This window comes from Doryrhamphus excisus, chromosome 14 (assembly GCF_030265055.1).
Source record: "Doryrhamphus excisus isolate RoL2022-K1 chromosome 14, RoL_Dexc_1.0, whole genome shotgun sequence".
NCBI lineage: Eukaryota > Metazoa > Chordata > Actinopteri > Syngnathiformes > Syngnathidae > Doryrhamphus > Doryrhamphus excisus.
Window position 1 is genome coordinate 15,728,743 of NC_080479.1, and position 15,826 is coordinate 15,744,568.

The following is a 15,826-nucleotide window of genomic DNA, read 5'->3' on the forward strand; positions in this document are numbered from 1 at the left end:
CTCGTGAGAGCTATAAAGGGAAACCGACTTCAGCTGTTTTCCGCGTGGTCCTAGTGCTCAACAAGTCAACTTTTAATACACAGTAGTGTGACTGTCAAATAAGCCCCCATGCAGGCAAAAAAGTTGCCAGCGTTTTGATAAAGGTAATAAACACTAAATTGCATCCATTCATCATAATTATTTGACATTATTTTCTGAATGTAACAATTAATAATTCTCTATTAAATGTATTTTTTGTTAGTATGTTGAAACAATAAAAACAATTCAACGTCACTATTACGAGACTTCATGTAAACTCAAGCACTTTCAAGTTTCTGAGTGTCTTAAACTTTTCTGTCAACATTTTTTTTAATTACAAATCAACAATTTTAAGATGGTAAACAACATTGTTTTGCAACAATATACAAAAAAATCCATCTATAAAATATTTGCAATATATTAAACATAAACAGGAATAATGTGCACAGCAGAGAAAACTATTAACACAAAATGACATGAACAGAATATTATTTTGGAGCAACTCAAGATTTTTCCATGTTCCATTCTAAGGCTCAGTTCTTTTACAAGTCGTTATTAACATGGTAAGATGTTGAAAAAGTGCAAAATCAGCAAATAGTTTTTGGGTAAACGTGCAAACAGTGTGGAGTTGCTGTGTCAACTAGTTCACTTTTTTTTCTGTTTGGGTGTCTTGTTGGATTTGTTGAGGATCTTCATGAGGTTTTTGGGCATGAAGTACGGTTTCTGCTGGGAACCGTCGTTTCGCTCCAAGTCCTCCACTGTGGAAAGTTAATTACATCGGTATTTTTGCTTAAACTTATAATATGAAATGTTAATACTTTGCCATGGTGTACTCACAAAAGCAGAGAAACAGCGTATCCACGCACATGTTGTACACGCTGAAGAAACCATGAGCTATGAGGTAGCTACCAACCACCACGGTCTGCAATTGGGAGGGAAAAAAAACAAAACATCAAGACAAAACTGGATTGACTGAAAAAACTGGAATACATACAATTATTGGCATCCAGTAGTAGTTGAGGGTCTCTGTGCGGAAAGTGGTGCCTGGTAGAAGTATTCGACCGGAGAAGAAAAAGAAGGACAATACACCTGGGGAAAAAAAAACATATGTAACAGTTAATTATATATACAATAATACAGCAAAGGCTAAAAAGAAAAAAAAATACATACCAACCCCGCCCACCACAAGGAGCTTCCCAAAGAAAATCAGCAAGTCAGTCACTTTATCAAGCACCACGGTCCTGTCAAGTAAGGGACATGTTAGGAGTATAAATATATGAAGTTACACATCCATACGAACCTTATGATGTTCCTCATGAGCAGAAAAAATGCATTTCTGGCTGAGGTACAGAAGTTCTTCCCGTAAATGGCAATCTGTGGATCAGATTATTACAAAAAAAATAATAATAAAATCAAATTGTGTATAGATTGAGTATACGGTAACCGGAAGTGAAGCATCACCATAATGTATGCATTTCTGTTGAGGAACTTGATGAACTTCTCCAGGCACCAGAAGCAGCACTTCATGCAGCACAGGATGAAACGTGCTACTGGGTTCTGAGCCACTGGGAGTCATGAAAACAAAAACCATGTTAGTAAGCATATTATAGTGGGGATGTCATGTACTGGGTGGCATTTTAACATACTCTTCTGGGCTTTTAATATGTACTATATTTTGCACTGCAATAGTTAGAAACAAAGAATGAACAGCAGTGTATTCATTCATTCATATTCTACCGCTTTTACTCACAACGGGTGCTGGAGCCTATCCCAGCTCTCTTCAAACTGGCGAGAGGCGGGGTACACCCTGGACTGGTGGCCAGCCAATCACAGGGCACATATAGACAAACAACCATTCACACTCACATTCATACCTATGGACAATTTGGAGTCGCTAATTAACCTAGCATGTTTTTGGAATGTGGGAGGAAACCGGAATACCCGGAGAAAACCCACGTGTGTACGGAGAGAACATGTAAACTCCACACAGAGATGGCCGAGGGTGGGATTGAACTCGGGTCTCCTAGCTGTGTGGCCTGCGCGCTAAACCGCTTTCTATGCCGCATGTCCTCCAATGAACTGCTTTTTTTCAGACACAATGCAGAATGGGAAACTTCAAAACTCATATTTGTACTTCTTTGTATATTTTTTAGGTACACCTTTGGAGTGTTAAGTTACTGTGTGATGAGTTTAGTATTTTTTTTTGCAAGCATAAACATGGCTCAATAAACCCACACATGCACGGGGAGAACATGCAAACTCCACACAGAGATGGCAGAAGGTGGAATCGAACCCTGGTCTCCTAGCTGTGAGGTATGCACGCTAACCACTCGAGCGCCGTGCCGCCCACCCTTAGTGTATTTTGAAAATATAATTAATTCAACATATGGCATATGGCAGTTTATTTACGTGCTTTTTGTGCAGATTTCTATATATAGACTAAAAAAACAGTTTCTTTCCTCGAGCCATCACCTCCCTCAACAAGATGTAACCAAGGCTACCAATCGTCCTCTACAGTGTAGACCCTTCGTTATTTATTCTTCTATTTATTCTTCAAATTTCTATATTTTGTACGGTCATACTGTCTTACACTGAAAATGGAGCTGCTGCAATTTCATTCTACAATATGTAAAATGACAATAAAGGTCATTCTGATTCTGATTCTGAATCTGATATGTAAAATGACAATAAAGGTCATTCTGATTCTGATTCTGAATCTGATATGTAAAATGACAATAAAGGTCATTCTGATTCTGATTCTTGTGTTTCATATGATGTGTTATACTCTTAGTGTTGTGTTAATGTACAGTACAGTACAGTAACTGTACTTTCATAGTATATTCGCTACACTTTCTTGCAGCGCTTAACAATCTAAAAGACTTAGTTGCCGTGGTACAGTCCATAATATCACTGCTGTGCTTGCATTTTGCACTGAACAGGAAGTCACTGCATGTTGTATTGCTGTGACTTCCTGACAGTAGTTTACAGTATTGTTGCTGTTGGCCCCCTTTCATTTGTTTGAACACCCTGATGTGCAGTAATGGGTGAGGTCTTACTTCTGGTTTTGTGGTCAATGTACTCCAGGATGACTCTCACTACCTGCACTAGTGTCAGGATCAAAGCACCAAATGCCAGTGAGCCTACATGGTACCTGGAATGAAGAGATTACTGCAGCCAGTAAGTGTTTTTGTTTATTACCGTTCCCCCTAAAAGCAACTCAACATACCTTAGTGTGCGCACAAAGGCAGCAAAGAGGGGGAATGTGGGGATGTCATCGGGTTTGGTGAAGGCCCAGTAGTAGGACGCAAATGAACCGGCAAGGGTACACTGTCCCAAAGCGATGACAAAGTTGACGCACCAGAGAAAGGCCACCACGTTGTAGATTTGAAGGTTGAAGAGGTTCCTCTGGAAGATGCCCTCGTCGTTGTATTTAACAAAAATGCATGCAGCGGACGGGCAAGATGAGTAGGTTGATGCGTTGAAGGTCTAAAAAAAAGGAGCAGGAAAAACTATGAGTGGATCAATACAAGATATAGTAAATAGTCCAAAGAAAAAGCATGCATCTTCAAATTTTGTGAATTTTTAATGTAATGTTTTTAATCACATGAATGTGAGTGTGAATGGTTGTACAATTTGGAATACTGCATATTTCTATGTGGCACAAACATCCATTCATTCATTCATTCATTTTCTACCGCTTTTTCCTCACAAGGGTCGCGGGGGGTGCTGGAGCCTATCCCAGCTGTCTTCGGGCGTAAGGCGGGGTACACCCTGGACTGGTCGCCAGCCAATCACAGGGCACAAACATCCATATAGTGCAAAATATGAATTTCTGGAAATTATAAAATGGGCTCATTTATTGGTTGCTGGTTGGTTTCCACACAGAGAAGCCCGAACAGGAAATTGAACCCGGGTCTCCTAGCTGTGTGGCCAATGCAGTAACCACTCAACCACCGCGTAGCCTAAGACTGTCTTACAAAACAAAATCAACAAAGTGTGAATGGTTGTTTGTCTATATGTGCCTTGTGATTGGCTGGCCACCAGTCCAGGGTGTACCCCGCCTCTCACCCCAAGACAGCTGGGATAGGCTCCAGCACCCCCGCGACCCTCGTGAGGATAAGCGGTAGAAAATGAATGAATGAATGTTTTTAATCACATAGAATTATAGCATATGCTTTTCCTTGAAGGGGACCTATTATGATTTTTCAACTTTTCTGACCAATAAATGTAGCTCGAATGTTGTATTCTCGTGCTAAACGATGCCAAAGTTTCACAAAATGAGGTTTGCACATTAGGAAGTGAGCTCTGAAAGAAGTTTTGGATGACTCAAACCGCTCTGTTTCAAAAGGCGTGGTAAAACTGTTCCTTTGTGATGTCACAGAGGAGCAGACTTCCTTATATAAAGATACATCGCCATTTATTATCAACTCCTATAAAGTTGGGTTTGTGGTACTTGCAAGTGTGACCAACCAGAGCGGAGTGGGCGTGCCTGGAGGTGGGCCATGAGTGGAATACATTAAAACAGACCGTTTTTGTGGGAAGCATGAAATCCAAAGAAATACAGCTGAATGGGTGCAGATTCTGGAAGAACTAGAAAGCTTTCAGTGCTGGTTATCGTGTGTAGCTGCTCAATAGGAGTCCACAACTCAATACAAAAGGGCCAAAAAATAAGCATAATAGGTCCCCATTAAAACATTTTGGAGAATCTTTTCAGGATGTGTTCATCATGGAACCTCTAAAGTCCCTGACGTCAAATAATTTACACAAAGTCAGTTCAGCCAATGTTAAGAAAAGCTCAAACAGATACATTTTGTCTTTTATTAAATTCAGATTAAGTACTGACGTAGAGTAGAACCTTGGTTCACATATATTTTACGGCTAGCATACACTATAGCAGTACCTAACCAAGGCAGACAACACCTTCATTCATTCATTTTCTACCGCTTTTTCCTCACGAGCGTCGCGGGGGGGGTGCTGGAGCCTATCCCGGCAGACAACACCTTTCATGCTTAAAACTGTTTCTGAAAATCCGATAAAATCAAAGGTCAACTAGTGTCCTGGAAAATAATGTGATGGACCTTAGAGGTTTCACTGCAGTATCACTTTTCCCTTAAAAAATGTATTCTGATTCCATCCACATCCACTGCGCTCATATTCAACCCATTTACCATTTACAAATTTCCCCACTGAGGGACGAATAAAGGCATATCTTAATCTTACCTGAGGATCACAATCCACGGTGCCGTTGATGCCCTGACAGTCACTCGTGCTGGAATTGAGAGCAACCACTTTGTAGATGGGGCCTCCGGAGGTGGCCAAATATCTGTATTGATTACTTCAGGAGAAACAGATGTTGCGGGCTGTATGTACTGACCACACACAGGCCGTCACAGAATAAAAGGATACAAAGCCACGGCACCCCAGTAAGCCACACAAACCACCAGGAGAACGAAGGTGACCAGAGGGTAAAGCAGAGTGGACATCATGACGGCGATGGCCCTGTGGAAGACACATTAGCTCATCTTCCAGACTATTCTAAGACGCTATAAATAAAAAGAATAGACAACTCACTTGCTGGCTTCTCTTATGAGCGCAATGGCGATGAGGATTCTGGTCCGCAAAAAGATGAGGACTAAGATCAGGATAGCCTCGACCACACAAAGGATGATTACTGGGGAGCAAACACGTTTTAATTGACCAAGAACAAGATGATTATATAATATCGTACAATACAATAGTAACTGTTGTACTCTACATTGGCCACTAGGTGTACTTTGGTGAGACAAGCACCAGATGTGATGGCCAGAACAGGCACAGCACAATAACAAATACATCATAATATCAGTACGGGGCAACTGTTGGGGCCATAACCCCCAACGTCACTTCCTGTCCTTCATAAGATCCCCTACAGAACACATTTACTGTGGAACAAACGAGTAACAGTTTTATTTAAGTCATAAATGGCTTATTTATATTTACCGCAATGTGTAATACAAGTGTAAGGCATTTAAAGTATCACAATACATTAATGACATAATAGTCACTGCAGGAAGAAACAACAAAGAACTGCTAACGTGTGAGTCTATGTTATGTTCTTTATGTCTGTCTTATTTTATTCTCGTAATATTACAACTTTTTCTGCAAACTAATTTTCCAAAAATTTCAACTATACACTACTAAAAGTAAAAAGGCGGTCGAGTGGTTAGCGCGCAGACCTCACAGCTAGGAGACAAGGGTTCAATTCCACCCTCGGCCATCTCCGAGGACTCCGGTTTCCTCCCACATTCCAAAAAAAACATGCTAGGTTAATTGGGGACTCCAAATTGTCCATAGGTATGAATGGTTGAGTGTGAATGGTTGTTTGTCTATATGTGCCCTGTGATTGGCTGGCCACCAGTCCAGGGTGTACCCCGCCTCTCGCCCAAAGACAGCTGGGATAGGCTCCAGCACCCCTGCGACCCTTGTGAGGATAAGAAAATGAACAAACAACTACACACTACTAAAATTACTATTTACTATAACATTACATACGCCATTATGGCATTATTCTTGTAAACTATTTCTCTTAATATTTAGATTTTATTCTTGTAAAATTATTGCTGATTTTTTTTATTATATATTTTTAGAATGCATTGTGGGCAACTGCCGCTACTCGCTTTCGTGTATGACATCGGTTAGCCAACAATTGACTGTAAGCTTTAGAAGCTTATTATATATGTAGCATCTTCTTTTTTCTTTTTAATATTTGCAGGATTAAAAAAAAACAGTGTACATAGTTAAGTAAAAATACATTTAAACTCACAGAAGGCTAACCAGGTCTCCTGCACTTGCAGATAAACGTCGAAGTTAGTGGTGAACCCGATGTCCGTAATGGAAGCAGATTGGTTCTTGTAGTTATCGTACTCCCAGTAGCAGTGCCAAATCCCTGTTGCAACGACATCCACTTTACAATTGGATAATATCAATTGTGTCTTGTCTTTATTCTATTTTTCATTTCCACTTAAAGTAGTGAGAATTAAAAGAGTTTACCGTATGCCCCGGTGGCAAGGACCGCTGCAATAAGGACCCACACCATGATGCTAGCAATGAATCTCAGCAGCAACAGGAACAACAAGCTGAGCAGCATCGCTATTACCAGACCACTAAAACACAGTCAAATACAAATATCCATTAAAACAAATATACAATGTATATATATTCATAATATTAAGTCAAATTAAAATGTTGCCGGCTGCACGGTGGTCGAGTGGCTAGCGCGTAGACCTCACAGCTAGGGGACCAGTGTTCAATTCCACTCTCGGCCATCTCTGTGTGGAGCGTGGGTTTTCTCCAGTTTCCTCCCACATGCCAAAATTGGTGACTCCAAATTGTCCATAGGTATGAATGTGAGTGTGAATGGTTGTTTGTCTATATGTGCCCTGTGATTGGCTGGCCACCAGTCCAGGGTGTACCCTGCCTCTCGCCCGAAGACAGCTGGGATAGGCTCCAGCACCCCCCACAACCCCACCGTGAAAAGCGGTAGAAAATGAATGAATGAATGAAAATGTTGCACTCTAATCTAAACATGGCAGTTGTGTTAAGTCCATTGTTGAGTAGTTGCTGTTGTCAGTGTCCGCCAACAGGTGGCGGTGTCAACTCACGCAAGAATCCAGGGCCACGATGATGCAAAATCCTCAAAGATTCGAACGCCAATGTCCCTGGCATTGAAGCCGTTCAATATGTCCCTATTGAAAATATATACATTTATCAATCAATGGAAAGTAATGGCAAAATATCCTTTTCTGAAAGCATGCTGTGATAATACTAGTCCTACTAGTACTAATGTTTATGCAGTGGTAAAGAAAAATACACAACTGACAGCCATTTTGAATATTAAAAATCTATATAGAGATTTTTTTTAATATAGTTTCGATAATGTTTGGGTGAATTTTCTTTCCACTGCATGACTTCTGAGATCAAAACATAGCATGCAAACATAAACCACTACTGTTAACTTATATATATATATATAACACATCTCTCAGGAGTGTTACACATGACATCCAACACCGCTGTGCATCCTGACTTGAGCACAGCAACGAGAGTAACTACAACCAGACTCTACTCTAAGGGATTGACACACTCACGGATCCACCGACCCTTTGCTAGTGATGAAGAAGGAAAACAACAACATTATTCAAATGTGGTGCATTTGTATTTGTTTCTCAAAACAATATAAGAGCCGCTCCTTACCCAGTGCCGTTCTTGATGAGGTTGGCCGTGTCGCTGACAGATGTCGGCAAGCCCGGAATGTTGGAAAACTCTGGGGGAATCTGCCCGAGCGCTCTGATATCAGGCAGACATCTTCCGAGTACTACAAAAAACAAGGGATGGTAAAATTGTCACACTTCATTTAATCATTTTAGAGAAACCTTTGGAGGAAATAATGAAAATAAAAATAGTAATTTCCAGTCCTATTCCATTCCATAGGCTGCACGGTGTTCAAGTGGTTAGCACGCAGACCTCACAGCTAGGAGACCAGGGTTCAATTCCACCCTCGGCCATCTTTGTGTGGAGTGTGCATGATCACCCCGTGCATGCGTGGGTTTCCTCCCACATTCCAAAAACATGCTAGGTTAATTAGCGACTCCAAATTGTCCATAGGTATGAATGTGAGTGTGAATGGTTGTTTGTCTATATGTGCCCTGTGATTGGCTGGCGACCGGTCCTGGTTGTACCCCGCCTCTCGCCCGAAGACAGCTGGGATAGGCTCCAGCAACACCTGCGACCCTCGTGAGGAAAAGCGGTAGAAAAAGAATGAATGAATATGAAATATACACAGTAACCACTCATCCACCGTGCAGCCTAAGACTGTCAGTCTTACAAAAACAAAATCGCAAATGAGAATCCAATTGAATAATGCAGGTAAAGATACTGCATATTTCTATGTGGCATAAATATCCGTATAGTGCAAAATACGAAATTCTGGAAATTATAGAATGTGCTCATTTATTGGTTGCTGGTTGGTTTCCACACAGAGAAGCCCGAACAGGAAATTGAACCCTGTGTGACCAGCGCAGTAACCACTCAAACATCGCGCAGCCTAAAGACTGTCTTACAAAACAAAATCAACAAAGTGTGAATGGTTGTTTGTCTATATGTGCCCTGTGATTGGCAGGCGACCAGTCCAGGGTATACGCCGCCTCTCGCCCGAAGACGGCTGGGATAGGCTGCAGCACCCCCGCGACCCTTGTGAGGAAATGCGGTAGAAAATGAATGAATGAATGAATTCCATTCCATTTTCTTCCAGTTATCCGGTCCGGGTCACGGGGGCAGACTTCCCAGTCCCCGTCCACAGGGTGGACCCCACAGTGTTCCCAGGCCAGTTGTGAGACATAATCCCTCCAGCGTAATCTAGCCCTGTCCGGGGCCTTTTCCCGGCTGGGCATGCCTGGAACACCTCACCAGGGAGGCATGCGGACCTGATGGCCGAGCTACCTCAACTGGTTCCTCCACCCACTTTCAGTTGCAATAATAAACTATTTATTAACGGTATAGGCTATAATTTAGATTCTTTAATGAAACACTCATAAGCTAAACACATAAAACTGATGGAGGAAGCCAGGGTACCACGCCGCCCACGATGAAACGTAATAATAACAAAACATCAGATTTGCATAATTTCCACTCACCAGCCGTTGTGGGAATGGTATAGAAAGGACACAGCTCCTTCTCCACTATTTCTTTAACAGACTAAAAAAAAAAAAAACAAACATGTTACAAACACAATGCACTTCCTTTTCTTAAAGCAGCTTACCATCTCAGTACTTGACAGGTTTATGGATGGTGCACACAGACTTTGGCTGAAAACATCTGCAGGTTTTACATCCGGGATGTATGCAGGCAGCCCCACAGCGGAGAAATTAGTCGGGCACGTCTCCACGCATATCTGGTGGGTGGTAAATGAGGAAGATCGGCTAAAATGTTAGCGACGCTTTGGCTACAATTAATAACAACGCTGTACCTGCGTGGTTGGACACTGGAAGCCATTGAGAGCCGTCGCCATCACATTGACAGATGTCGAACATTTGACAATGTCAATGTACAGCAGCGTTGGTCGGTCTCTGAGAGGAAACGCATGGTCACATGGTCACAATATTGGTCACATGGCTCGATATTTTTGAAATGAATTCAGGTTAAAGTTCATTACTTATTTGGTCCAGTGCCACAAAACCATCCAGTTGAATTCCTCGGATAAAGAACATGCCGGGGATCCCCATAAATCCAAGCTGGTAAGAGGAATAAAAACATATATTATATATCATATATAATATTCATTCATTCATTCATTTTCTACCACTTATCCTCACGAGGGTGGCGGGGGTGCTGGAGCCTATCCCAGCTGTCTTCGAGCGAGAGGCGGGGTACACCCCGAACTGGTGGCCAGCCAATCACAGGGCACATATAGACAAACAACCATTCACACTCACATTCATACCTATGGACAATTTGGAGTCGCTAATTAACCTAGCATGTTTTTGGAATGTGGGAGGAAACCGGAGTACCCGGAGAAAACCCACGCATGAACATGTAAACTCCACACAGAGATGGCCGAGGGTGGGATTGAACTCGGGTCTCCTAGCTGTGTGGCCTGCGCGCTAACCACTTTCTATGCCGCATGTCCTCCAATGAACTACTTTGCTCAGACACAATGCAGAATAGGAAACTTCAAAACTCATATTGGTACTTCTTTGTATATTTTTAGGTACACCTTTGGAGTGTTAAGTTACTGTGTGATGAGTTTAGTATTTTTTTTGCAAGCATAAACATGGCTAAATAAAGTAATAGACATAGACATCACACACAGTCGGGAAACATGGCATGGTACTGAGGATCAAGGAAACGCCACCTTTGGGGCCGTCCACACTGGGAGGAGCCGCAGGCCGTGCCATTGGGGGACCAGCACCCGGATGGGCGGACCCCCACATCAAAGGGAGGAACCCCCAGCCGGCCGGGTCGAAGGGACCCAAGGACAGCACCCCCATCAGCAGACCCGACACAGCCCCCAGTGTGAAGGCTCCACCACTTAAGGAAACAGGAGGAGTTAAAAGCTAAAGACTAAAAGCATAAAATAGGACTAAAAAGATAAAAACATCAGAAGAGTTAAAAATATTAGTTAGTTAGTGAAAATATTAGTTATCTTCTTTTAAAAATATCAACAGTCTCTGCGGTCCTGAGGCTCTCCGGCAGGCTGTTCCACAGGTGGGGGCCATAGTGTATCCAAGTTTCATCTTGATAGTATTGTCCCTTGAGAAGATATCATCAAATAGTTATTTTCCTCTCTACACTTGGAAAACGGTTGTAACAGTGAATGATCCACCCTCTTTGTTGGGTTGATTGTTACCAAATAGCAGAATCAATAGAAATGCAAGTCAATGGCATCCAGTGACGTCACTTAATGAGGTCGAACCGAGCTGTCTGCACACAGACTTTGTATTGACTTAAGATAAGGGATTAGGTGCTGCGTATTGGAATGACTTTGATGACAGCAATAGAGTGGCCGAGTTCACAGCAAATGGGCCGCTCCTGCTTTAACGAGATAAGGCAAGGTCAGTTCATGTAGGCAATGTACACATGTACACCCGTGGATTTTGAAACTTATTATAGTTTTCACTCATTTTGAATTTTTTTTTCAGTAAATGGGTCAGGTTTTATTTTATTTTTATTCAGCTTTTCCTCACGAGGGTCGCGGGGGGTTGCTGGAGCCTACCCCAGCTGTCTTCGGGCGTGAGGCGGGGTACACCCTGGACTGGTCGTCAGCCAATCACAGGGCACATATAGACAAACAACCATTCACACTCACATTCATACCTATGGACAATTTGGAGTCGCCAATTAACCTAGCATGTTTTTTTTTTTTGGAATGTGGGAGGAAACCGGAGTAGCCGGGGAAAACCCACGTCTGCATGGGGAGAACATGCAAACTCTGGAATTGAACCCCGGTCTCCTAGCTGTGAGGTCTGCGTGCTAACCACTAGACCGCCGTGCCGCCCCTGAAATTTTTTTAATTTTAATTTTAATTTTAATTTTAATTTTAATTTTAATTTTAATTTTAATTTTAATTTTAATTTTAATTTTAATTTTAATTTTAATTTTAATTTTAATTTTAATTTTAATTTTAATTTTAAATCACGTACCAATTTACAACATTTTTTTCGGTAAATGGGTCAGTTTTTATTTTGCTTGTTGAGTAATATCACTCGACCGAGCCTTTTCTAACATCCCGCTCTACAAAATAAGTAATAAACTTATGTATGATATCACCTCGTACTTCGGTACAAGGTACATTATTTAAAAAAAACAAAAAAACCTTAAACTGTATTATGGAAAGCAGGAAGTGATCAAATGTAACAGTTACTGATTGTAAAGGTACCAAATGGAGGGGTAGGATTTAATAAGCTTTGCTTCTTCCTACTCCTTTTGGACATGTGGAACTGTGAACTGATTACGTGATGCATTCAATTGTAATCCGATGCATGTTCAAATGAAATAAAACCATTACCATGATTCGTGCTGATATCAGGTCTGTATCGGCAATATATATGGTATCATATGAGAAGACAAAACATTACTAGCTACTTTACTATGTGTGGTCATGCATCCACCAAAGTCAACATGTAACTACCGGTGGCTTTACTATTATAAGAGGAAGTGTAATGTAAAACAACAACTCTATGAGGAAATAAAAGAGCGGCTTACAAAGGAGAGTGGAGAAAGAGATGCGGTAAAGAGACCACAAGTTCCTGTGTGGCAAATGTTGTCCCTTTGTGCTCACCTAAAATTCCGACTGCAAGGTAGCCAGCGATGACGGCTGTGAACAGTATGCAGCAGATGATATCAGTGCATCCTCTGGGCATAGAACAGCAGAGCAAAGGAACGTGGGGGAGTTAATTGTGACTTAGTCAGGTAATACAAGATCAGGTAAAAACCTTCAGGGGGGAATGCAGTCGGAAATTTAAGTGAGAATCACCTTTTCTTTATGGGTCCATTGAAGGTGGGGTCATACTGGGCCGGTTCCCCTGAAATAAAAAAAATAAAAAAAATTATTATTACCTCATTAACACTTTTCTTGTTTGTGGGTTGACAGAGTCAAACTACAGACCAGAGAAGGAATTTGTACAGATGAGGTCAGGTTTTATGAATGTAATGATTATCATAAGGTTAATGCTGTTGCGGGAATAACCAAAACACTTCCTGGAACAAAAGGAATGACTAATTGCAGGAAGCTGCAGTACAGTAAAAAAAAAAACAACAACAACAACACAAAGTAGAACAGTTGATAATGATAACTTCATTTATACCAAAGAGAATATAACTAACTATATGGTATAATGATCCGAGGTGGGCAAGCGTGACAAGAGGAAGCATGGTGAAAAGCTTACAACAAAGGAACCCGTTTTTCGGCCTCTCGCAATGACACAGGTGTCACATTTCACAATGTTTGTGGTTCTTGCCTCGGTGGCTGCATATAAATGACCTCTCACTTTTATTACAGCTAAAATATGTCCTACTGGAGTTATTCAACGAGTTATTGTTATGTAATATGAGAGCAAAATAGTCCTAAATCCTCATTGGTCGCTTGGCGGGCATGGTATCGATGGTTTATGGCTCCAATCCCAAATGACAATGAAGCAATTGAACATGGTTAGCTAATAAAACTGCAGTTATAACACGTTGTTATTATTTGATGAAAGTTCCTAAGTGGAGATAGAGCCTTCTTATAGTTACTAATATTAGGAAAAAGGAGTCCATTTGTGAAGAAGAGCAACAATGGAAAAATTCATGGTCACGGGGCTATGCTGGAGCCTATCCCAGCTGTCTTTGGGTAAAAGACGGGGTACACCCTGGACTGGTGGCCAGCCAATCACAGGGCACATATACACAAACAACCATTCACACTCACATTCATACCTATGGACAATTTAGACTCGAACATGCTAGAACATGCTAACCACTCGGACATTTATAGACTGGAACTTAAAAGTCCAAACACACTTGAGGATTCGACTTTTAATTTGTTCAAATAGAAATAAAAAAATTCTGTATTAATTCAATACATTTTAATGACCATACAAGTGTAAAAATAAGTTAACCACTGCAATATATATATAATATTAAGATCTCCAAAGTTAACAATTTGGAATTTAGCCAAAAACTTGCTGGAAAAAAGTTGTGCTTTTTTTTTTTTTTTTTTTTTTAGTCAGGAACTAAAATTTTCCTGAAACCTACCTATGTTGTGCCCCCGGACCTGCTTTTACTCACGTTTTAACTGTGTATGTGTGTAAATGAATGTTGTATTTTAATGTATCTTTTACTCTGTTTACCTGCTTTTATTCAACTCCATTCTTCTGTAAAGTGTCTTTGAGTATTTTGAAAAGCGCTATACAAATAAAATGTATTATTATGTTGTACTGCTGATTACCAAAGAACAAAAAAAGTAGAAACAAATATTTTTTTCAGATGAAAGACGGGTCTAATCTTTCTTTAAGGACATTTCATGTTTATATTGCTATAGATCACAATATTCTGTGTGTCTTGATCAGTCAAAATCATCTAAAATGGACAGTACTGAAGGGGTTGACAAAATGGCTGGGATTGAATGACTTAAAATGAAGTCTGTAATGCACTTGCCATTTTAGTCAACATCCTATTCTCCTGTTTTTAGATGTTACTTAAAGTGATATGAAAGCCAATCTGTATTTACCGTACCTGCAGGGAGGGTTTATTTACCCTAGCCATAACAAACCTCCCAGACTGTCAATATACTTTCTACTTCTACTAACAGAACAGCATAACAAATATCAAGAAATACAATTCAAGCATTTCAGTAAATTAAATAAATGAGTTAAAAAAAAGCAAAAAGCTTTTTAATTAGGGTTGGTTAATTTGCACTTTTGAGTTTTGTTACTCAAAAATTGTAAGTATTGTTATTGTTATTACATTACATTATATTGTTGTATGTATCCATCCATCCATTTTGTATACCGCTTGTGTTCATTAAGTAGACTCGGTCGCCAGCCAATCACAGGAAGCCTGTTGTATCTATATGCTGTAAATATAATTGACAAATAAGTTGTTAAAATATTGTGTTTTATGTTATCAATCAGTCAATAAGCTTGATTTCTCCCTCTCCCAAGTAAAAAGTAAAGGTTTAGTATCACTTATATGTAACATTGGCCCTATTGGATCGATACCAAAATGTGCGGCATTATTTTTTTTGAATAAACTTTATTCAACATGTATCGACATTTCATGAACAAGTTAATAAATTTTAAATAAAATAAGACCACAATTAAACGTACAAAATCAGATAGTTATTACATTAATACGATTTTTTTTTATAAAGCAGTAGTTTAATTTTAGTTTTTTATAAAGCAGAACAAGGTAACGGGCGACGTCAACTCACCGTACGGAGACTCTGGATTTGTCTTGTCTTTTTTGCCCATTTTCCACCTCTCCCACACCGCCTTCACCTCGTTGGCTTCCCTCTCACAAGTCGCTTTACTCGAATTCAACCAAAAACGCCCTTAAGAAAAAAAAATTGGTGCTTTAAAAGTGATTTAAAAAGACAAAGACGCGCTGAAGGAACAAATCTTTTTCCTTCCAGGCAGTTGCCAAGCAGTGACGACACACGCGCACCTGCTTGGGGGGCGGAGACCGGAAGTGGGCAGGTGCACGCGCCACATCGTAAGTGGCGGAATATGAAAATATAAATCTCTTATTTGCAATTCGCTTGCAATGAAATGTTATTTAAACACATACTATAGGA

General features: G+C 40.5%; 1 protein-coding gene across 1 annotated transcript; it reads right to left on the reverse strand.

Moving 5' to 3' along the window:
• Nucleotides 1–218: 218 nt before the first annotated feature.
• slc44a4 (solute carrier family 44 member 4) lies at nucleotides 219–15,695 on the reverse strand. Its single transcript, XM_058047599.1, has 22 exons — nucleotides 15,464–15,695; nucleotides 13,028–13,076; nucleotides 12,833–12,906; nucleotides 10,208–10,286; nucleotides 10,022–10,121; nucleotides 9,815–9,946; nucleotides 9,690–9,750; nucleotides 8,251–8,371; nucleotides 7,659–7,742; nucleotides 7,048–7,160; nucleotides 6,821–6,943; nucleotides 5,590–5,689; nucleotides 5,425–5,517; nucleotides 5,239–5,341; nucleotides 3,245–3,504; nucleotides 3,075–3,169; nucleotides 1,480–1,583; nucleotides 1,319–1,392; nucleotides 1,189–1,259; nucleotides 1,013–1,107; nucleotides 856–940; nucleotides 219–776 (listed from the first exon to the last, which is right to left on the reverse strand). Exons 1-22 carry the CDS (start codon nucleotides 15,501–15,503, stop codon nucleotides 664–666), a joined length of 2,169 nt encoding a protein of 722 aa, XP_057903582.1. The 5' UTR covers nucleotides 15,504–15,695; the 3' UTR covers nucleotides 219–663.
• Between the last annotated feature and the right edge of the window lie 131 nt (nucleotides 15,696–15,826).